This window comes from Lutjanus erythropterus, chromosome 15 (assembly GCF_056507025.1).
Source record: "Lutjanus erythropterus isolate fLutEry1 chromosome 15, fLutEry1.hap2, whole genome shotgun sequence".
Taxonomy (NCBI): domain Eukaryota; kingdom Metazoa; phylum Chordata; class Actinopteri; order Lutjaniformes; family Lutjanidae; genus Lutjanus; species Lutjanus erythropterus.
The window spans coordinates 33,395,433-33,420,233 of record NC_139331.1 but is presented as its reverse complement, the minus strand read 5'-3'; the positions used below and the strand labels follow the sequence as shown (position 1 = coordinate 33,420,233).

General features: G+C 40.9%; 1 protein-coding gene across 5 annotated transcripts in view; it reads right to left on the bottom strand.

Annotated features, from left to right (window-relative positions):
* The window catches only part of myt1la (myelin transcription factor 1-like, a), a 103,716-nt gene that overhangs the window by 28,476 nt on the left and 50,439 nt on the right, over window positions 1-24,801 (bottom strand). For all 5 annotated transcript variants that reach the window (XM_084737764.1, XM_084737769.1, XM_084737767.1 and 2 more), the window contains exons 6-10: window positions 20,960-21,489; window positions 16,087-16,720; window positions 12,532-12,950; window positions 6,113-6,247; window positions 1,914-2,004 (exon numbers count right to left, since the gene is read on the bottom strand). In XM_084737764.1, the coding sequence (XP_084593890.1) occupies window positions 1,914-2,004; window positions 6,113-6,247; window positions 12,532-12,950; window positions 16,087-16,720; window positions 20,960-21,489 (1,809 nt within the window). The remainder of the gene's footprint in view (window positions 1-1,913; window positions 2,005-6,112; window positions 6,248-12,531; window positions 12,951-16,086; window positions 16,721-20,959; window positions 21,490-24,801) is intronic.

Here is a 24,801-nt window from a genome sequence, read left to right as displayed (position 1 = left end):
GTCTGTGAGCTAATTTGTAAGTGTCTAACTGTGTGTGTGCATGTGTGTGTGCAGATATGTGAATGTGTGTTCCAGGAAGACTTTGTGTGCATAAAACAGTGTGCATGTCTGTGAGCTGAGTCCCTACGTATGTGTGAGAAATGAGTGTGAATCCTAATCACATTACATAATTCAAAAATATGTGTGTGTGTGTGTGTGTGTGTGTGTGTGTGTGTGTGTCTGTGTGCGTGTCTGTGTGTGTTTTTGCTGCCTGCATGTGATGCTCTGCTGTGCCTGTTAAACAGCTGAACTGCTGATGTGACGCAGACACACCTTCAGCTCAAACATGGCAAAATTTTAATTTAAGCCTCTTTCCCACATGCACCTAAATGAGAGAATCTTCTGGCCTCATTGCATGATGGCAGTAGAAACTGAGGATTTTTCCTACAAAAGAAAATGTGTCAATTTTTCATACCAGGGTTGAGATAAACCTGTGTAAATCTTTGGCCAACAGCTCTATTTGGGACAAAAACTGTAACAACTGTGGCACAAAAAGCGCTAGAACATATCAGGGTTGTGTATAAAACCAGAGACTATCACAAGAAACTTTCTTTGGATTTTGCCTCTGATTTTTAACCTGGAAGAACAAGTCCACTATTCAGAAAAGTCAACATTATGAACCATTTTGAAAGAACTCATCAACTTGTCAGAGGCTGAAAGACTTGCAACTGATTTCTTTTTCTGTCCCAAATGACAAAAAAAACAAACAAAAAAAAAAAAAAAAAACATGGGAGGGTCCCATTTGTAGTTTATGCTTTCAATGTGCCATTCAGCATCCCTCATTAACATAACACATGTTAATACATGTTAATAATATCCATTCTGATCCAGTATGTGCCACTGACATCACTAGACCATTAAGCATCCTTGATTTAAGACACAAATTTAGTCTACAGACATTTTCCAAAAGTCCTTTTGTCCTATTGATTTTTCTGAGAGGCTGGAGCTGTTACTGTGGTATAGTGTATCCAACGTTAATCAGACTAAAGCTTTCCACCAACAAAAGTGAGGCAATGTTCCTGCACCATTCAGCATCCCAGATTTACGTAACATGGTTAAATATAACGTACTGCTGTTTTCCAATCCCACACTGGCAATAGACAAAACTGTATTTTTGGGTTATGCAAAATTTCCCATGCTCCATTCATCATCCCTAATTAACATATAACATTTAGACGTTAACCTGCCTGTCCAAAACAGTAAAAGATTCTCTCTAATCTGCTTCCTCATCCTAGGAGAAAACCAGCAAGAACAGCTACATTGTGTTTTTCTATGCTGGTTATTTACTGGTATCCCTGGTTCAAGAAAACTACAGCTTTAACTGCTCCATTTGGCATCCACATTATACCTGAACTGACTGCACATATGACTGAAAGCTGTTCTGTTTCAGAATGCATGTTAACTTCCCTGACAACCCGGAAAAGAAAAAAGGATCAATGTGCTTTGTTTGCACTATTTGGCATCCCCTATTTAAGAGACACACAAATGTGGAATCTAAAAAACATTTTCCAAACTATTTTTTTCATTTTGTTTTGTTCCAGAACACACCTCTTAAGACTTGACTTAGGGTAATTCTAAGCCTGGTCAAATCTTGTTTTCAGTTTCATAAAATAAAAACAAGATCAACAACTTTGAAAGAAAAATGTGTCGTCTAAAAGTCAACATTCAGAGACTGAAACACCTGCAAGTGAATTTTCTCATGAAGACTTGGGACTTGAATTGGACTTGTGCTTGTTTACTGAAATTATGAAGCTAAACGTCAGTAATCACAAACAACAAGCAAACTTACAGTATTTGTACAGTGAATGTGCCAGACTAACATGTCGGCGGTGTTATTCAGCTGTAAGCGGCCCGGCTGAAGGACGCTCACTCACCTGCGATGCGAGTTCCTGTTGCTATTGACATGACCCCGTCCAGAGCAGCCAGGAGTGGGGCACTTTAAAACATTTTCATACATGGCAAGGACTTTGACAGACAGGAAAAGGTGAGAAAGACAGCGAGGGTTAGGAGCAGACAGGAGAGTTACCAAGCGTTCAGCTACGACGGTTAGGCATGCGCAGATCACGGTTGCACAACTGACACGACACGATAATGGGCGACTCACTTTCAAAAAATGATCATGAACACAGCAGCAATAAATCAGTGTTATGACATTTGAGCGTGAAAGGATCAAGAGCAGCAAGTGAAGACATTTTCACCTGTTGGTCCCATAAAACAACACTTCAATTAGGTAGTGAAAACTTTGTTTTAGGCACATTTTCATTTTAACTACCTCAACGGTTTCTGCTTCCCTTTAGTTTGACATAAAGGAAACTTCCCTCCCAGTAGAAAAGTTTTAAGTCACAAGTTGCAAAAAAAAAAGTTAGGTAAAAGTCTTGCCCTCACAAAACTATTCTCTGTTTCCAGTCATGTCTGCTGCATGTAATCCTTCCCTGCTGGGGAAACACAAGTCTCATTTGCATTTTGATCACTGTGCTCATTTCATGAAATTTCATGAGACGAGAACAAACTGGGAGCAAGAGTTTGTCATGCACTGTTAAAATCTACTGATGACTCTGCAGATGGTAAAGGAACAACGTGTGTGGGGTGATGAACGCACAACAGTTTAGGATTTTACATCAGAAGAACTAGATATTGTGTTACAACAATAGTTTACTTTACATCTTAATCAGTTCTGTTAATATGTTGTTGCCATCTTGTAATGTGCACATACTGACAAATTTTCCTGCATGTCTCTACACTGAGACACTTCCCTTTAACTCTTATACTGGTATTGCATACTGTGTAATATACATGCACAAAAAAATTGGTTCCCAACCTGTGGACAGGGGGGCGCTAAAAATCACAGGGGTCCACAAGGCTTTGCCTGCTCTGAGGTTGTCAAAATTAGACTTGCACTTATTAACTAAAATCACAATTTATACAAAAGTCTGCACACAAAACTATTTAAGAAGATAATTTTGTTTTGTCCTCACTCAGAAACTTATTAGGCCACACCACTGTGACCTCTCAAGCTCTGTGATTATGAATCATTATTATTCTTTTAGTGAGGATGAGCGTGTATAAGCTACTCTGGTGGGTTGTTAAAAGAAAAAAGTTAAGCTCATTCTGGGAAAGAGACATTCATCAAAGTTAAATTTTGTAATAATGGAAACAATTACAATTGTGTTTCATTTCTGACAATAAAGATTTGGAATGAATCACTGTATGTGTGGGCTGGAGGGGCTCAGCTTTTCCTCTTCTAATGCACAATTTATATAATTTATCAAAATATTTTCAATCCATGAATTCTGTTTAAAATCTCTCCTGAAAAAATTGGAAAAGTCAAGAAGCGATGCAGCCCAAAAAGCAAGAAAGTCAAAGTTATTTAAAGTTTTACGTAACATAATGATACGTGCAGCACAAGACTTTTAACCTAGATTTTGATATTTTCTAGAACCTGAATAGTTTTCTTGCCTGAACCTCACCAAACTGTGACCATTTCACAACGGTAACCACGTTTTTGCTACCATGACAAAATTGGACTATGCACTGCACGCTACTTAGAACTGTAAAGCTGTGTTATCTGTACACAATGAAGAGTCCCGGTTATTGGATGCAATCGCCCCTTCCTAAGTCCCGCCCCTTTTGACTTACAAAAACAAAAGCAACATATAGGGTCACATCTTGAGTTGGAGAATGTTAGCAAAATGCAGGCTAATGAGCTGCTAATGCTTTATGTAGATTAGGTAACTAGTTAGCTGGTGTTTTTCTAACATTGACTAACTTTTAACTAACTTTTTCTGGCATGCCCCCCATAAGAAGCCAGGTATTCTTGATATGTATTACATCACGTTCTTCTTTATATTGTTACATTTTTCAGGTGAAACGCCCAGATCACCCCACTGAGCAACTCAAGTTTGATCTTATTCAATGTAACATGTTACCTGGGAGTTTAGTGTGTGCGTTGCTCGGAGAAGTTCTCATGCGGGTCGTTTTTGTGAGTTCTTGCAGGCAGCAGGTGAATCAAACTGATTTCTCATGCAGTTCACGTTACATCAGCAACACAGATACCAAAACCAGACATCAGGCAGGTGTGATGAGGAGGAAGAAAAGAAAGAAAAGCAGGACACAAAAACTAAAGCAAAAGGAAAAACTCCTCTATTGTGCCACAGTAAACATAAGATGACCAACTTCTGAGAGCATTTTTGTACAAAGAAGAATGTGCAAAAACACCTACATGTTCATCTCAACGCTTTTTTTCTGTTTCACTGTAGCTACTGAATAAAACAGCTGATTTGCAGTAGATATAAGTAACACTGTATTTCTTTGAAACTTAAGACCTTGACAATGTATCGCAGCGATCATCTTATGATCAAAAAGACCAGCAGTAGTCTGAATGTTCTGCCACTCATTTAAAATCTCATTTAAGACATTGCAAACATTGTTCCACATGTAGCTTTTACCCAGTCAAACTCAGCATGTCTACAAAACACCTCGAACACAACGAAACACAGATGTAGAGTCATGCAGGACGGATGCATGGTGGTGGACAGCTAACATGCCCAACACTGTCCAACTTTCACTGCCACACAATCCATCTAACAAGTCATTTGAAATCAATTGTTAATTCTTGAAACAATGTCCTTCCTAAATCAAGAGAAAAATATCTGCAGGTTGAGCAAATCAAATGTGTCCATTGTTTTCAGAAATCAGGTGACATTTTCTTGATCTGACCAGTAAATAAATTTCAGTTGAAGTCAGTAAGTTAAGTTTTGGCACCTGAAGTCAGTGATATATCCTACAAAATAAAACATTTCCATAACTTAAATTTATTGCCTTCATGATACTGTACGTACAGAAATTTTATTTTATTTTTTATGAACACCAAAGTACAATGCTGTGTGCATGTTACCAATTTCTCCTAAATACTCTCAGATAATAAGTTCTTGGCAAATAATTTGTTTTGAGGTGAAATAAAAAAATATTATGGTTTCAAATCCATAAACATTTCTCAGAGGCAAAAAAATAATATTAATCTGATTACAGATTAAAGAACCCCATTTTCCCTGAATGGAGAAAGTGGTTTACACTGCGTTCATGCAAATGTTTTCCATCTTAGAAGCACGATACGTAAGTAAGCCCCTTTACTAACGCTGTAGTCGCACAAAATAGGCTAAAAAACTTTACTGTTTAATTTATTTGTAGCAGTTTGTTAACAAGTGAAAGCAAATACAAACAAACAGTTTAACTCCTTTAACTCCTCCTCCTAACTCCTACTCCTCCTATGGGACACGTCTGTGGTGTGTTTTCAGTAATTGGGAAATATCGTAGCAGCAAATATCCAATATCTTCAACTCTGAATTATAACTAGAAAACTGAATAGAAAAGTTTTCTTCTCTTAGCTGCTTGTAATTACAGCCTGAACAACATGACATGAATATGGCATTACACAGTCAAACTGGAACTAACTGACAGCGATGCAAACAGGCAAACATCAGACTGTTTCGGTTTTTCCAAACGAAGACAATAGCGAACATGCTAAGTTCTTCTAATCTCTAGCCTCCAACCTATTTTCTTTGGTCAAAATTGACACTGACATCCCTTTCCCGTCCAGTAAGAAGTAAACTTGCACAATGGGGGACTAATTTGGAAGTTTGGAAGGAAAAAGGAGCTGTTGGGAGTTAGTAGTAATAAAACTGTCCCCCAGTTATATAGACAGAAGGCTGACTGAAGAAATTTATATTAGTTATGAATCAGCTGGCAGGTTGTTGGCTAATTAGCCTGTAGTTCAATCTGTAGTTTTAGCCTAAAGCTTGATACTAATGATGGCTAGCTTCCATCTTTGCCCCTTAATTATTTATTTAGTCAACTTCAGCAGTTAGTTCAGGAGTCTTAACCACCAGCTGAGGTTTAACTCAACCAATAAGACGACTTCTGCCTCCGAGAAATGATTGCACAGTTAAAACTACAACCTACAGATTAGTCTGTAGTACTATGCGAGCTGAAATGACTTGTGAGACTGTTATTATTTTAAGTTTTTTAAAGCTGGGTGTGTTTTCAGTGCAGCGTGACATCCAGGCAGTGGACCTACTCTCAGGCGGGACACGGTCTTTGTGAGGACACCCGGACAGGCTGCGGTGGTGCGGGTACAGACCCGTCACATGACCGGTACCGTCGCAACCCGGCGTCGGACACTTACTCTCCTTCTTCTCCCCTCTGGAAGAGTCTGGAAAAGACAAAAGATGAGACTGAAAATGGGAATGAGGTGGTGTTGAGTCAGGAATGTATAAATCCTATGTTCGAAAGGTTCTATGTTTCAAGGGTCCGATGTTGCCAAAGTGCTATGTTCCTAAGGTCCTATGACTCAAGGGTCCTGTGTTCCCAAGATGCTATGTTCCCAAGGTCATATGTTTCCAGGGCCCTGTGTTCCCAAGGTACTATGTTCCAACAGACATATGTGCCCAGGTTCCTATGTTCCCAGGACCCTATGTTACCCAGGCTCTATGTTCCCAAGGTCATATGTTCCCAGGGCCCTATGTTCCCATGTTTCTATGGTAGCAGGGACCTACATTCCCAATGTCGTTTCCAAGGTCCTATCTTTCCAGGGCCCTATGTGCCCAAGGTCCTACGGTCTCAGGGCCCTATGTTCCCAAGGTTCTATGTCCCAGGGACCTACGTTCCCAATGTCGTTTCCAAGGTCTTATCTTCCCAGGGCCCTATGTGCCCAAGGTCCTACGGTCCCAGGGACCTATGTTCCTGGGATTCTAAATTCCCAGGGCCCTATGTTTTCAGGGTCCTATATTCCCAGGGCCCTATGTTCCCATGGTCTTATGTTCCTAGGGGTGCGGTCTAAATGTCAGTCTTGTGAGGAGGAGCCAAATCACATTCCACCAGCACTACAAATTTAATTGGCCATACTAAGAGCTGACATCTTGATCATCACAACAAATCTGTGATGAACAAAGAGAAAAAAATCTTTCAAGAGTAATTTTCTTATTTTGCCAAGTGAATGTGAATATTTTGAACAAAACAGTATTTTATGTCTACTTCTGCCAGTGAGTCATCACGACAAGAGTGGACATAATAATATGACAATTCGACTACAAGAAAGACTTGATGTTTTCTGCAAGTTGAAGTAAAAGATGTAAGACAAAAGGTTAATTTCTCTCAAATTTTGTTCACAAATTTGTTAAAGTCTTTGTTACTGAGCATCTATACTTTGCCCAAAGAAAAAGAAAAGGAGTCAAAAGTTTCTGGCAACAATAAACATGCAGATGCTGGAGGAAGTAATAACAATGTATCTCTTCAGAAAGGCAAAAGCGGAGGAAGCAGTGGTCTGGATGGTGAAGTCTTTTCAGTAACTATCTGACAATGAACGTTATTTCCAAAATGTTCAGATTTTTGAAACTTCTTTGTAGAGTCCTGTGGTTGTGCATCATTCATACTATCTGCTACACATCCATAAGTTCTAAGAAAGCACAAATACAAATGCAATGAATGTCGACTATGGACAAAAGGCTCTGTCCATATTCATATATATGTCTTAGGTTTAGCATTAAAGAACCTTAAGCGTTTATATGATTATTAGGTGCTAATATTTTCCTATTGAATGGATTATCAAAGGTTTACACCACCCTTCTCAAACAGATCAGACCAGTCTTCCAATTGAAGTGGTTACATGGGGCATCTCTATTCTGACTGGGGTATTATTCAAATTATTAGTTGAGTATTAGGGTCCATGTAAAAACTGCTCATATCAGGCTGAATATATTGGCAGTTTTAGCAGTGTGGATTTGGTTCCATCGGGCTGAGACTCAGCTCCAGTTAGTAGCTTAAGGTCCTATGTTCCCATGGTCCTATGTTCCCAGGGTGCTATGTTCTTAAGGTCCTGTGTTCCCAGGGTCCTATGTTCCCAAGGTCCTATGCTCCCAGGGTCCTACGTTCCCAAGGTCCTATGCTCCCAGGGTCCTATGTTCCTAAGGTCCTATGTTCCCAAGGTCCAATGCTCCCAAGGTCCTATCTTCCTAAGGTCCTATGTTCCCAGGGACCTATGTTCCCAAGGTCCTATGTTCCCAGGGTCCTATGTTCCCCAGACCCTATGTTCCTGGGGTCCTATGTTTCCTGGGCACTATGTTCCCAAGGTTATGTTGTCAGGGTCCTATGATCCCTGGGCCCTCTGTTCCCAGAGCCCTGTGTTCCACGGGCACTATGTTCCCTGGGCTCTATATACCCAAGGTCCTATGCTCCCAGGGTCCTATGTTCCCAAGGTCCTATGCTCCCAGGGTCCTATGTTCCTAAGGTCCTATGTTCCCAAGGTCCAATGCTCCCAAGGTCCTATCTTCCTAAGGTCCTATGTTCCCAGGGACCTATGTTCCCAAGGTCCTATGTTCCCAGGGTCCTATGTTCCCCAGACCCTATGTTCCTGGGGTCCTATGTTTCCTGGGCACTATGTTCCCAAGGTTATGTTGTCAGGGTCCTATGATCCCTGGGCCCTCTGTTCCCAGGGCCCTGTGTTCCACGGTCCCTGTGTTCCCTGGGCCCTATATACCCAAGGTCCTATGTTACCAGGGTGGGACAAAAATGGCAGGCTACAGTTTTAGCTGTGTGGATTTGGTTCTATCGGGCTGAGACTCAGCTCCAGTTAGCAGCTCATGAGTCAGCTTTGGGCCAGAAAGTTTGCTATCCTCGGTCAAAACATAATGAAAGCTTTCCTGTGGACTAATAAAAAAACTTCTCGTGGGCTATCAAAGGCATCCTCTGTGCTAATGAAGCCATCTGAAGCCCATCTGAGTCTGTTGTGGGGCTGATGACTGCACAGCTCCGATTCCCTCAGCGGCGGTGGGGTTGAATTTGAATGGATTTAGAGAAATAGGCCGCAGATAGCGTCCCACAGATGGATTTGCTCTCCTAACGGGCCGTGCAGATTGCCATTACTCATGCCTGACAAGCCGGCCGTCTGATGTTCCCACACCGGCCTATTTTAACAACATAAGCTGCTGTCAGAGGAAAACCATGCATCTGCAAAAAAAAAACCCCTATTGGTCCTGAATGCAGAAAATGAGTGGCCATTATCTCATCGGCGGCCATGTACAGCATCTCTGAAATAATACAATGGGATTTTAACAGGTTTTAAGAGCCCGAGGGTCAGAAAACTCATTCAACCCAGCAGTGTGCACAGAAATGTTTGACTCAGGGAGGAAAAAGATTCACATTAAAGTTATAGTTATGTGTTTTTTTTTCTTCCTGCTACAGCACTCGTAGCCTCCGGCTGCTGCAGTGTGGAGGGTTACAATAAGTCAGGCAGACAAGATAAACTTCCTCTCTGCTGACCTGGGGTCATATTTTTGGAGTAGAAGCGGGTTCAGGTCAAATGTGATGCAAAGAGGTGATGTGAAATTGGCACAATTTTGGAGCAGGAACATGATCAGATGACGACTTTGTGAAAACGGTTCAAAAACTACAGTTTTCAAGAACATTAGAGAGCGTTTCTGTTGTTTTTACCATCTGACAGTTTGAGCTGTCTTGTGAAGATTCTTTTCAGTTTCATCGATTGTTACGGTTAGCTTATTACTGTATACACATTTTAATGATAAATTAAAGGGACAGTTCACCTCAAAATAAAAAAAACACATTTTTCTTCTTACCTTTACAGCTTTTTAACCTTGTATATCAGGAATCTCAATAGTTTTCAGGCCACTGACCCCTTAGCAGGAAGCAGGGACCCCCTACAATACTGCATTGAATATTTTACAAATAGACTGACTTATCTTTGGTAATAACATGATGGATTCATGTTATTTTAAATAATAACATTTTTGAATTTTTGAAAAAAACAAACAAAAAGGTTTTAAAAATTAATAAACAATAATTCGGCATCATACATCTGGTGCTGTGAAGAGCGCGATGCTCTTGTCCATGAGTAGATGCACGCTTCCTTCTGTGTGTTGATACGGGTGATGGCTGTCATTTGTGTCTGTGGAATAATTTGCGTCATCAGGTCATGATTTCTTGCAGGAGACACTGCTGAATTCTTCATATTTGTTGCCTCTCTAATGCTTAACCTGGCCAAATGTGAGTTTGGAAAGGCAGTTGTCGCCTACTTAGGCAAACAAGTGGGTCAAGGCCAAGTTTGCCCCGTTACGGCCAAGGTGCAAGCCTTTGTTGACTTCCCGGCTCCCTGACAGTGCCATCACGCTTCATTATATTCAAGAAAAGGCAGCTGATATCTCCAAAACTCTGCAACTCACACCAAAATAATCTAGATGGACACATAACTCTACAGGTAAGAGAAAAAAATATGTCTTTTAAAGTGAACTAACCCTTTAACAAGACGTTTATTTTAAAATTGTGATGACATTATTTCAGGTGCTGTGAGCACTGATGTAGTTTCATGGTGTAGAGCTGCACACTGACTGACTGACTGAACTAAATTTGCCTCTGGAAGTCCAGCCGTAGTGGTAAAAATAGTCCTGGTATGAAAAAAAAACAAAAAACTCCCAGACAACAGTTTCTTTTTCCCAGATATAAAACATCTGAGTGTAACGTCCATGTAGATAAAGAAACAGAAAATTCCTCATGAAGACAAAGAATTGTTTAAAATTAAATGCAGTCTATTTCATAACACGTTACACTGTGAACTGCAGCAAACATTACAACTTTGATTCCCTAAAATTACACACAGAGACGTCTATAACACGATATCAGGGCTCAAGACTAACCACGTCCAATCATCACAGGGACGATAGAAAATGTGTCTCTCCCTTTCCCAGGACCCCTGTAGGGATTTTTGTATTATGTAAGATTCTTGAAATGCTTCAAAAATAAATGTCTCTTTTATTAGTGAAACAGTCTACTAGTGAGCTAACTTCAGGCGCTCCTGCCTGTTTGTGAGTGAGCTAAAGCACACGTTTAGCTAGATCACTTCAATATATCATTGTGATCTTCTCTTCTTCTCCTCTTTTCTTTTCGTGATGTTTTGGTTTAGATGTTAAGATCTGAAAGGATGCAGTAAACTCACTATTCATTAATCAAGCACACCCATTTGCCTACAATAACCCTTAACGAATACCACGACCTGGATGACCGAGAATCTTCTCAGACAGTAAACTCACTATGGACACGGGACACACCTTTTTTTTTTCCTGATTGTGCCACATCGTGAACAGTGAGTAATGTATTATTGAGTAATATATTACTGTAATACCATTAATTTACCCAGTAACAAATACTGTGAGGGATTCTAATTTCCAAAATAGCAACCGTATGACAGTTACTAATCCAAATAACTCTGAAGTACTGAGTTACTTTTCGACCTAAGTAGATTATCTAATGACGTGTGCGTGCGGCAGGTCAGGACAGGTAATGTCAGCTGCTCGCCAAAAATCTGAATGAAGGATGAAAGATGAGGAACAGAGAGAGAGAGAGAGAAAACTTTCCACAGGTGAAAGTATCATTATTTGAGTTTGTTTGGCTCCTCAAGAGAGAATCTGTGGTGATGAATCTAATTTAAAGGCGACACTCAGAGAGGTCGACTTTGTTTCCGCCACAGCCAACATCTGGACAGCTGACAGATCGTGGTGTTGCGATCAGCAGGAGCAGCGCTAGTTAGCTGTTAGCAGCTGATGAACAGCAGCGTCCTGCTGCGTGTTTGACCAACAGAGCTAAGAGCTAACAGAGCTATCAGCTAATGAAGCTAACAGAGTTTCTGTTCTGGAACATGAAGCATCACAAAATAACTTTACAGCAGCTAAATAAATGTTCTAAAGTTTGCTCTAGAGTTTGAAGTTACAGATACTTTACATTAGTGTTTACATTTTACCATAACTTCTGTTAGAGATGAAAGTAATCAGATACATTTACTCCAGTTGTGTACTGAAGTAGCCGAGATACTTTGATAACAAAATGTGTATGTGGCTGTTTATGGTTCTTTACATAAACCAAATATAAAACAATAAGAAACAGAAATTTATCAAATATATATATACATACATATACATATATACACACATATATATAGCTATAGCTATATATATAGCTATTTCGTCAACATTTTAGTGATGCATTTATTTATTTATTTTACCTTTATTTAACAAGGCAAGTCTTGGCAAAAGGCAAGAGCCTCTTGAGAAAAGAGGAAAGGGACTAAAAATATATGTAAAATATGTATTATTAATTATGTATTATGCCATTAAAAAGTATATAATATAAAAGACAATAAATTAAAGAAACAACATTCTGATTTTGTGACAGTTTCGATTCACTTCAGGACAGTTAAAATTGATTTTTTTTTTTTTTGTGGTGAAAAGTTCATCTTGATCCCTGTCGATGTGTTATGTGATACCGAAGACGTGAGACCGACTTTAAGTTGGTGCTTCTCTACTTTTTGACTTGTTGACTGAGAGTCCATAACAACATAAACATATAGAATTAACATATAGAATCTCATAACTTTGCCGAACACAAATCAATACTGACACTGTGAGGGTCAGTGTGTGGGTTTTCTCTGCCTACCTTTAGGGTAGTACGCCCTCTTCAACCCGTCGTGGTTCATCCTCGACTTGCGCTCCTCGCCGGCGCCGCTCAGCCTCGGGCTATGCTCGCCGTGGCCGCGATGATGATGATTGTGATCCCGACGGGGAAACACGTGCTCCGAGGCCATCCGGTCCCTCATGACCTTCGCCCGCTCCGATTCCAGGGCGATGGCCTTCTCCAGCAGCGACAGGTTTCCCTTGGCCATGTCGAAGGTCTCGTCGGAGCGGTCCGAGGCCACCGACGTGGTGTCTTCGTCACCTTCCTGGCTGCAGCTGGTTGGATAACCTCTGGACGCAGGGCTTAGCTGCTCCTCCAGCTTCATCAGGTTCACCATGTCGGAGTAGTTGCGCTCCAGGGACCTGGGCTCCTCCTGTGCACCCTGCTGGCAGCTGTCGTACCTGAGAGGTAAGTAGGAGGAGAAATGACCACCGGTGACGGGAAAATACAAGAAGGCTTTGCTGATAAGTCGTCTAGCACTGAGAAAAAAAATCCAAATCTGTTCTCCGAGCCTGGAGGAATAATGGTTTGTCCAGGAAACCAGACACTGGAGGTCCTGCTCCCCTCAGTCAGTATGAGAGAGAAATTTGGTGCAGTTTTGTTAAAGTAAAGGCAGCAGAAATTACAGTTAATATCAGTCTCTGATACACAAAAGCTCATTTTTCACTTTAATAATTTACATCAAATCTTCTGTTGAAAACTACGGAGATACAAGGGTCATGTAAGTGCATCTAATACGTCTCCACATGAAGAGAGAAGCAAACTGACACTACTGTGCCTCGTTCTGCTGCAGAATATTTGAGACCTAATAAACTTACCAGATTTGTAACATTTTCAAATATTACAGTCTCCTAAATTCCAGTGACACAAGTACCCTTTAAATTCAAACTCAATTCCAGAGCTTTAACCTACAGTATTACACTTTGCTTTCTGTCAAATGTTGTTTTATTCCACATCAAATTGGGTGACTTTGACTTTGTGAACTGTCCAGATTTGAAGATGGGTGGGTGTATACGGGCGACGAACAAATCTCCTTCATGTCTCCTTCAGTCAAATTTGCCACGGCTGTCCAGGGTTCAGCCTCAACACACAGAACTACACTCCTCTGTGTCAACAGGCCATGCCGGACAGTCTTGCATACCCACGATGCACGGTGCACGGGACCAATGCAAACAGACAACAGTATTCATAAACTGCAGCATGCAGCTTACTGCCTGTAACAGCTATTTACAGACTGTGTGGGCTAAAACACAAAGAAGCCTAATTCTTCATTACAATAATTCACTGCATGTTTACAGCCAAGTGGGAAAAGTCATTCAAATATGCAATAATTAATCTGTGTTTACTGCATTGCATTGCAATCAGTTTGACTGAAATTGCAATGCAATGTGCAATACAATTAGTAGAAATCATCATTTTACATTACAATATTCATGTTCACTGAAAAAAAAATAAAATAAAATTGTGATGATGTGATATTTATGAACAAAGATCTTTTCTTTCATTTGGAGAATAAGATTTTTAGGCCAGGTCATCTATGCAGCACTGCAGTACCTCTTTATAATGCTGTTGTCTCACACGTATTTCCTTTCTTCAAAAATTGTGATTTGGTTCTGTGATTTGGAAACTTCACTTGGACATATCGCTGTTTATTTAATTGTGCCACCAAATCTGACCTTTTACAAGTGTTTGATTTTCTTTATCTGGCCTTTATTTAACCAGGTTAGTCCCATTTAGACCAAGCATCTCTTTTACGAGGGAGACCCAGCCAAGACGGCAGCAGCACAGTTACAAAGTAATTAACATGCAAACACACAACATTAAAACTTATAAAACACTTGCACAGACAACCTGGACTCCAGAGTTCTCACCAGAGCTTTAAAATCATTCAAGGTTATTAGGTTTTGAAGTTGAAGATCAGTCTGTAAATTTCCAGACTCAGTTTGGACTTTGGGAAAAACAAAGGACATTACTGGACATCGAGGACATGACTGAACTACATGTAGATAACTCCTCTCCAGCGCTGCAGTTATGTTACTTTTCTAGTCCAGAAAATTAAAAAACTTAATTTAGTGCTCAGTATCTCTATGTCTCTTATTAATCCAAGTATTTTAATATTCATATTTATTTCAGCGGAGAGGTCTTCGTCTCATGGATATACGATATTATACTGTCACGTTTTTTTCGACTTATGATAGCTCTCTCTTTTTGACCACAGTAAATTTGTATCAACACAAACGACAGATGGCATTTGAACAAAAATGGCGTGTTAATGACTTTTTTTTCAACAGCAACAGAAACAACAGCACTGTCATCAAACATTAATGAAGCAGGCTCCTGTTTACTGAGTGTGGAGAACCTGTCAGTTACACGTCGAGTCTCGTAGTGCCACACAGAACATACATCAACATACTGTACGTTCATATAAATGAGAAGGAACATAAGCTGCTGAAATTCTGACTCAGATGCAACATTAAAACAAACTGTTTTATACATATTTTTTGTTTCTATTAAAGCAACTACGAGGAAATTTCATATTTTATTGATTTTGGAGAACCCTGGGGACAAAAGCGGGCGTTTTTCCTCAGTGACAACCGCAAAATATGACGTCAAAAATAAAATTATCTAAATAAAAATCTCCTCCTGTTTCATTGAAACAATGCTCATGCTGGGAAAATGAAGACAGGCTTGTTGCATCTGATTTCGAGGAGAATCTGACCTGGCGGCAGACATTAAGAGTAACCATACAGAAATAGTCGATCTTCTTGCAGATGGTCTTAAGTTAAAAGTATTAAAATGAGACTGTTTCATAACCAGTTAAAAACTCCTTCAGGTAGGTTTAAATATTTGATGATTCTTAGGTTTGTTCTGGAGTTAAAATAATCACCTTTTCTCTATGATTGACTTATGAATATATATTCTCTGCTCCCTTTATTTTACTTTAATGGAAGCAAACTGTGTCCCACGAGTTTCGGTTCGATGATGTAAAGTTACCTTGTTATTGAAACTCCAAACATGGACGTATCCTAAACCTGCCCAAGTTGTTTTTTGTGCATAAACCTGCTGTGAAATGGTTGTAGCTTGGGTATGTTTTCAGGCTGCTTCACATGCAGCCGCAAGAGGGGACCTTTGCTTTAGTATCAGACATCGAGGGGCGGTGACGCATCAGTCAGTATGTTCTGGGTTGAGAACGTGTTGCCAAACCAGGGTCGAGTCCAGGGCTGCGACAAAACATATTCAAACAGATTTGGGACACCATGTTGTGCATACAAGCACACTATTACACCTTTTTCATACTGCAGTGCTTATATAGACATCACTGCTGATTGGGTAACACTTCGACACAACCATCAAACGAGGAAACATACTCGAAATCCCGTTGAACACCGCTGTTGACAATTTAAGGGAAACATGAAGTTCAATCCTGAAACTGTTTAAAAACGGTGCAACGTATTCAGATTGAACTGCGCCTGCTGCAGCATTTTTCATTGGCCTGTTTGCAACTGGACTGGGCTGGCAGTTTGAGAGATTACGTACCTGTTCAGGTGATGGACCATCTGCTGCTCTGTTGGGGTCTGGAGTTGGTGGTGGAGGCCGTGGTGGGCGGGCCGATCAGACGTCTGAGTCTCGCTCAGTTTCCGAGCCAGATCGAAGCACTGGTTCCTCAGACACTCCAGACTGCTGAGACACACCTCCTCCTCGCTCTCCTCCGCCTGAACCCTCACCCCGATGCCGGGCCGCCCGTTAGCATGGCCGCCATCATCCACCATGGCACCTTCTGGGTATCCGTCCTCGGGCAGCATGGCGCCGTGGCCCTGCGCCAGCAGCTTGAGGGAATCTACCGTCTCTCTGACTACGTCGCTGTCCAGGTCCACGCTCAGTTCGCCTTTCCTGTCGCCTTGGTCGCTTCCGTCATCCTCCTCATCGTCTTCGTCCTCCCCGGCGCTGTTGGAGGAGTTGCTGTTCATCTCGGACTCGGTCATGGCCTGGTAGGCGGCGTCTTCCGCGATCTTTCCCAGGTTGAGAAGCGACTTTGCTACCAGCTCGTCGTAGTTCTCGTACTCCTCCCCGGTGCCGTTCCCGGCGCTGATGGTGCAGCTGTTGTTGTTGTTGTCGTCCTTCAGGATCGGAATGAGCTTTGATTGTCCACTGGGTTTGTAGTGGTTCTCTGCTGTCGGGAAAGAAAAACACAAACCTGTCAGGCTTCATGGCGTTTCGACATCCAAACACATCTCACATCACAGCCGGTTTTCACCAATCAGCAGAGTTTTGCTCAGTATTTTGCACTTTAAACAACACAAACAGGAGGTAATTGGTCAAAAAGAGGTTTCATTTTGTTGATAATATAACTATCTTCTCATTTATAGAGTAAAAATCCTGCAGATGAAAAGGAAATGAAGTCTCAGTCTCTAATAAACTCGGCAGTGCTGATGAACCCAGATTCCTCTCATATATTTCTGAATACATTAGCTGCATCTCTCCCAATTATGATTCACTGTTTACTCACAAAAAACATACAACCCAGAGCTGTGCTGAGCAGCGCCGCTCTCCCTGCTAAGCCTCGCTGTTGATTTTGGGGACAGAGACGGCGAATGAGAGCAGAGAAATTGAAAAGGGAGGCGTGTGAGGTGCTCCGATTCGGGAGCCATAAATATTCTCAGGAGGAGAAGCCGAGGCAGAGCGCATGTGACACGTCCGCCGAGACGAGGAGGCGAACGGGGAGGGGAGGGGAGGGTGGGAGTTAATAACTCAGCAGAGCTCCTCTCCCGATTATTCGTGAAGCGCTGTCAGAAGCGATTGAGGACACGGGGGGTGTTGTGGAGAGGGGGGGATCGAGGGAAAAGTGGCGGGCGGGAGAGCGCAGAGCATCTGGTCTACCAGAGATTCAGCTCAGCAGCTCTTTCTCCTCTCAAACCAGGACCGGACACCAGTTAGACCAGAACCAGAATCTGAGCCTCTTTGAAATGGAATCTGTAACACTGGTATCTCTTAATCAGTGTTTGGCCTTTACACACACAGTATGCGTGCCTTACAAAAAAGTTTCACGTTTTGTTTTTTGTTTTTTTTTTCAGAGATCAGGATAACAACAGGCAGATTTTGTTACAGATGTTTCACCTCTGCCCGTTTTTGTCACCCATGTACTAGAACTCTCATCCACAAAGTTGGAGCAATTACATGCATCAAAACCTGCAAGTTAGAGGTTTATAAAAGAAGAGAGAAAAATAAATACACTAATTATCACACAGTTTTGACTGAGATATACAGGAGGAGGAAACTAAACTAAGAGAAAAACAAAAAGAAAACAAAAACAAAGCAAAACAAATGGAAAAAATAAATTACAATAAAAAAAAACCCTATTATGGATTGAATACTGCTACACTGCAATTAGATCCACAACTAACAATTTATTTCCCTTGTCGATCATTGTCTTGAACAAGTGATCAGTTCTTTGGTCCAAAAAATGTCAGAACATCAATCATCAAAACATCAATCTGTGTCTCCAGAGAAAGAAACAAGAAAATAATCACGAAAAATGCCAGGATCAGAAAAGACTGACTTCTTTTTTGTTTTCTTAACAAAAAAAAAAAAAAAAAAAAACTCAAATCAACTGACTGATTGTCAAAGTAGGCCGATGGATGTCCTCGTCCATCGCGCTGCTTCGACAGCTTGGCCCTCTACCATCGTGCCATCGTGATTTAAAAACCAAGAGCCAAAAATTAGAAGCTACTCAGTAGATTAACATTGTTATCTCTTTTTTTTTTTTTTTTCAGAATTTGTCTGGTGGGTGGTGGCTAATTTTTGTCCCCGCTGTCCTCCTGCTGAAAACTCGACCTGTGACTTATGTTAAAATATTCCTGAAATGTGACCTCTTGAATAATGACTGTAATTATCATAAGAATAAGATAATTGCAGTGATTATTAACGTGGCCACATGAGGTCACTTTTAGTCCTTTTTAAATGTAAATCCTCTAAATTAGAGGCTGTCAAAGTGTAGCATGCGGACCAGTGGGGGCCTTCAGAAACATTTTTTGTGGCCCCTGAATATACATCTGTTATACTGTAATCATTTCATTTCAATACTTTCTCTGCTCTGTAGAGATGTAACAATACATCAAATATCACATTTATCAATATCACACTGGACTGTGACAATATCTAACATGATATGCATGGATAACTGTTTATTTTATTACTTTTTATTTTATTTTATTAAAGGAGTGTGACTGCTGCGTTGTTTTTAAATTGTATACACATTCATTACCAAAGAGAATTCATTTAAATTTTTTGACACAGGTCATAGATGGCTACTTTTATTTTGTTAAAGATCGAAAGCAGAACAACTTTAAATTATAAGGATAAACTAATTTTAAACAAACAAACAAAAAAATGCTAGTCACATCAGTTATTATTCAATAAAGGACATCTTTCTTTAACTTTAGTCTGTGTTGTTATATGATAATCACTAATAAACAGTAGATTTCTGATCCACATGCCCGACCGGGCAAGTAAAAAAAAACGAAAATAAACATTGAACCCCGAAACTCTGAAACCCGTGACAAAGACCTTTGGCACAAATTTACATACTTTATCTCGATCAAGTTTTTTAAATAATTTGCCTGAAATACAATAATTCTTAAGTCTTAATGAATATTTTTTTCTTGGCACCTGTAACATTGTCCTTCAGACACAAAGAAGGAAGAACAAGTAGCAGCAGAGACAGTGACACACATCCTTTCTCCTACAAATAGTCAACTTTACAAACTTTACATAACTTTAACCAAATAGTTCTTGTTGTCTAAAGTGGCTTCCAAAGTGCTGGACCGAGTGTCTTATGGACAGGCCAGCAAGATAATCTTCAAAGCGTAAATGGATTCGTCATCAGAAGTAAAGGGCTAACATCAGGCTATAAACGCCTACTCAGCGTCACCACCAGTAAATGACCAGTGTGTGGTGTGACGTTTAACGTTCCCATCAACCTCTGCAGTCTCTTTTAACCACTTGTTACCAACCACCTGGAAGTCATATAAAAGCATGAACATTTACGATTTACTGATGTATTTTATCGTATCGCTGCAAAAGTCTCTTATGCTTGTGACATTATCACAAACATCCAACTGATTCAAAACTAATTATTTCTCTATTTTATTAAGTCCTTGGAGCCTTTGAGAACTTTTCATGCTTATCATGTTTGTCTTTGTTTGCAAAAGTGTCAAGATAGATGCCCCGTCTCTCCTTAATTGCAAACCAAATCTACCTACAGATACAAATAAAGTAACCTGAACCTCAATTGACTTGGAGACGGGGGAACCAGCCGGGTGCAAAAATGCTACTTCATTTCCAGGTTTCAGGACTCAGTCATGCAGACTTTTGAAACTACTGGTCTAAATTTAACCAAGACTTAAGGCAGGGGTGGGCAATTATTTTTAATGGGGGACCACATGGAAACTGATCAGGCTGCTGTGGGACAGACACAAATGATATAAGGTCCTAATAATGTCCAAATCTCTAATAATGGAATGGTCAAGTAGTCAAGTGTTCTACAGGGAACTTGTACTGTTGGTCATCTTTTCTGAATCACCACGTGATGAACTGTGGGCTAATATTGTGTTGGCAATGTACAAAAACTTGATGTTTTACAGTGTACATACATACATACATACATGCTGCACACAGGTTGTACAGCATTGAGTAAATAAAGTTAGTTCAATACAAAAGATACAGTTCATTATCATTACCAATGAGCACAGCACTGACCCCTTTCAAAATAAAGGTTTGATAACAGGTAACAGGATGGTAAGCAAAATGCCCAGCAACTTTTGTTTTACTGTTTTTGCAAAGGGAGTATGATTGAGCGTCATTTGGTTTATATAACAGTGATTTCATGTTGGAAAAAGCTGTCTGATGCTTCACCAAACTGAGGCATGTCGACCGCCATCCTTTTGTTTCATCTTTTTCATTCACTGTCTGTTACTGCTTATCCTAGAAGGGTCTCAGGAGGGTCTGGAGCTTATCCCAGCTGACACTGGGCGAAAGGCGGGGCACACCCTGGACAAGTCGCCAGTTCATCGCAGAGCTGACACATAGAGACGGACCACCACTCACTCTCACTTTATATTCACCTATGCTATGCTATGCACCTATCCTGCATGTCTTTGGACTGTGGGAGGAAATTACTGTTTTTGCAAAAGGAGTACGGTTGTGCGACATAGAGCATTATTTGGCTTATGTAACCGTGGTTTCGTGTCAGAAAAAGCTGTGTCGACTACTATCCACTATAGGCAATACTCCAAAAAATTTGAACTATCCCTTTAATCTATATTTTTGCAACTATCACATGGGTCATTCTAGAAGGCACTTTGACAACAATGTATGTAAAACAGTAAGAAAATGCAGGAATCAGTAAACTCACCATGCTGACGATTCTGCTCCTCCTCTTCCTCCTCCTCCTCTTGCTCATCTTCCTCTCCTTCATCCTCCTGCTCCTCCTCATCATCACCATCCTCCACCTCTTCCTCCTCCTCGTACATCCCCTCCTCCTCCTCCTCCGCCCGCTCTCCTCCCATCGTCACATCCGCCCTCTCCACCTCTACCTCCTCCTCCTCTTCTTCCTCTTCCTCCTCCTCCTCCTCCTCTCCCTGCTCCTCGTTGTCCTCCGAGAACTCGTCCTCCACGTCCCCGTCCTCATCTCCTTCCCTCTCGCCCTCGTCTTCCTCCTCGTCATCCTCCACTACTTCCCCCTGCTCCTTCCCGTCCTCGCCCACCTCCATGGCTTCGTTCTCGTAGCTGGTGTAGGCGATGGCTTCCTCCTCCTCCTCCTCCTCGTCCTCCTCCTCCTCCTCTCCCGGGCAGGAGGTGAGGAAGGGCCTCCTCTTGGCAGCTGGCTCCAGTGGCTGTTTTTCCAGAGCCTTCCTCTTCTTGGCCAGCGGGCAGCCGTAGACGCTGAAACGAGACAGAGGGCACACACACGATCAGCAGCCATCTTTGTTCTCATATTTACTATTTGATCTTTTGAGCAAGTTTATCTTCAACCTCGCTGGCCCAAAGCTCGCTCCTCTGCCGCTAACTGGAGCCGATTCTCAGGTCAAATAAGTCTGAAAGCCGAGCCAAGCTGGCACACACACATGGGCCAGATCACATTTGATCCTACGGAGCCAGAACACAGCCGAATGTGCCAACACTGAGCCATAAACTACTGGGTAGGCTAGCTCAGTCGTATATTATTTTTGAACCCTTAGAACTATTGAGTCATTGTCAGACAAAAGATCAGATCTGTATGGATGAACGCTTCTTGATGGAAGCCTGTAGGGGTCAAAACATAACCATGATTGTCTTTGTTATATGTTCTATGCTGTTGTAAGTGCACTATTTTGGCAGTGCGGACAAAGGAAAATTACTGTTTTGTGCTAACAAGCAGTAGACAATTTGAGGGGGGAAGGCAGGGGTCATCAATCTGAGGCTCTGGAGCCGCATGTGGCTCTTCTGCCCCTCTCCAGTGACTGAATGAATACATTTTTACTGTTTCAGTGTTTTAATTTTCATTTACCATTATGGTAGCCCTAAAGTGCTTACATGCTCCACCAAACTTTTATTATTTCATCAACTAAAATGTGCGTCACATCTGGTTCAGCACTTTTTCCTCTAGATTTTGCTGGTGGTCAGCCTTAGTAGGGCTGCAACTAACGATTATTATCACTGTTATTAATCTGTTTATTTATATAATAAATTCATTAATTAATAATACTTATTAATTTAGTCATTGACAATTAATCAATCGTTGCAGCTCTAGTGTTAAGTCTCCGTTGGCTAGCTGTGGATGCCAAATCCAAAAACTTAAAAGTCTCAGAGTAAAATGGAGAATTTAATAGTTGTGGCTCAAAACAGATTTTTTTCTTCTTTTTTTGACCAGAAATGGCTTTAATAATAAAGGTTACCGACCCCTGAATGAAACAGACCAAAATGCATCCCCTCTGTTGCCCTGCCATCTCCCCTCTCCAGGGACAGAGGGGCTGTTTGGTTGAATATATTAGTCTGTTGCAGGCCTATTCAACTGGGGGCCCGCGGGCCGAATTCGGCTATTTAACAACCTCAATCCAGCCCTTTGATCATTTATGAATATGAAAATGAAGCATAATTAAATAATTTCTTCAAATGAGACAAAGGGTAATTAGCTCATTCATTGGTTATGTCTATTGCTAAGCACACTTATTAAAAAGATTTCACTCGAGCCGAATGAAAAAGATGTTAAATGCAACATAAAACAACAAACTACTTCTAACACAGGATTACAAAGGCTCTACTTTTGCAACTGTGAAAACTGAACATTTAAAAGAGGTGCATTCTTTTACACATTTAAATTTCTAACTTTACAGACAAATGTAAATATATATGACTGAGTTTTGTGCAAGTTAGAATCCATCTAATCCATCAAGCTTCGACCGCGGCTCTGAAACATTAGTGATTTAACTGTGTTGTGTATCAATGATGCTGGAATATCAAATGGATTTATAACAGCATCTTCTTCTCTCCGTCCCACTCCTTCTTTCAGTTTTATCTTGGGTCTCACATTCTCCAAACTCTATAGACGAATCCGGCCATAGCTCTGTGCATCCCGCCATCTTTCTTCACCGCAAGCTTCTTAAATGTGAACAGTTTCTGGTTCTTTACTTCGTCATCTTGGATTTTGTGAAACACTGATCAATATTTCCCATTCTTCAGTTGACAAGATTGTGACAGGATCAATTAACCGATTTCCTGAAATTTTATGCACCAAACATTATTGCCACATTGATATTTTTCGACCCAAATAAAATGTCCTGTGACCCACCTGTGGGCCCCGACCCAGAGTTTGGGATGGACTGGTTTCAGACAGCAGCACTTTTCACGAAGTAAAAGTTTGTGTATTTTGCGTTGCGTTTTTTTTTTCCAAAGTTGAAGTTTGACGTGACGTTGCAGCAGCCGAACTCAACAGGTTCTTCCTGACTTCACAGACATGAGGAGACGCCACCGCAGCAATGGTGGCTCGTTACCTTGACGCACTTTGCCAGATTTGTCTATACTTAAATTACTCAATTACAGTGACTTATATAGTTTAGTGTCGCCTTCATGATCAAAGTGACGTGCAGGTGGAGAAGAGCGAGAGCGAGACAATGTTTCAGAAAAAAAAAAAAAAAAAAAATCATTTGTGGTTTTAACACTTAAAAATAAATTGATCTCAAACTACTTGTTTCCCGAGAACATAAAGGCTGTTCTGTCAGGTTCACAACATAATTGAAATCTTCACAATCAATATCAAGGCTGATTGCTCTCAGGATAGGAAATAAATAAATTAATATAAAAAGATAAAAATAACCAGCAGCTTTCCACAGATTTCACTTGACTCAGATCTGATGTTTCTATTAGCTTTAAAACAAGAAGCATCGACACAGATCCACAAGGAGGTCTCAGATATAAATTGGACTTTTGTTACACAGGGCAATGGTCAGAGTTGTCACACACACACACACACACACACACACACACGCACACACACGCACACACACACGCACACACGCACACAAAATAAATTTAATGTCATTTTGTGGTGTTGACAGATGTTTTCTAGCTCCAAGAAAAATGGGTTCCTACATAGAACTGTCAAAAAAGAGCACGATGATATCCTGTATCAGAGGGGGTCATCCAAAGGAAAAGGTTTGTGTGTAAAGGTCAAAGGTCAAAGTGCAGTGACTCCCCTCTGCCGTGGCCCACGTGTTAAGACACTGCAGCGGATTTCCACTCGCCCTCATCGAGGAGGAGAATCGGCCTCTAAAAAAAAAAAAAAAAAACCAAAGCTTATTCAACCGGGGCCTCAATTACGCAAATCCCATTATAGTCATTAACTGTTGGGAAAATTCTGCTTTAATTGCTCCAAAACAGCAAGCACAATTATACACGGCTTTAATGTGGATTTTAGGAAATCAATTAGCGTATTTCCATATGAAAGAGCTTATTTTGTGTTTGGAGGGCGAGTTGGAGGAGGTGACGCTGCTTTTCTGACTGAAACCGCTGTGTGTTTCTCAGACGAACCTGCCAAGAAAAAACATTTTAACTATGTAACAATGACCTCCTTCTTTTGTTTTCTTTAAGTGACAAAGTGCCAATGTTATCCTGCCACTGAAATGCCTTCATATGAATTATTAAGACAGTAAATTATTCCTGGACAATTTCTGAGATAAACTGAACTGAAGGCAGTGAAGGACCACAAGCCTTTTTTTT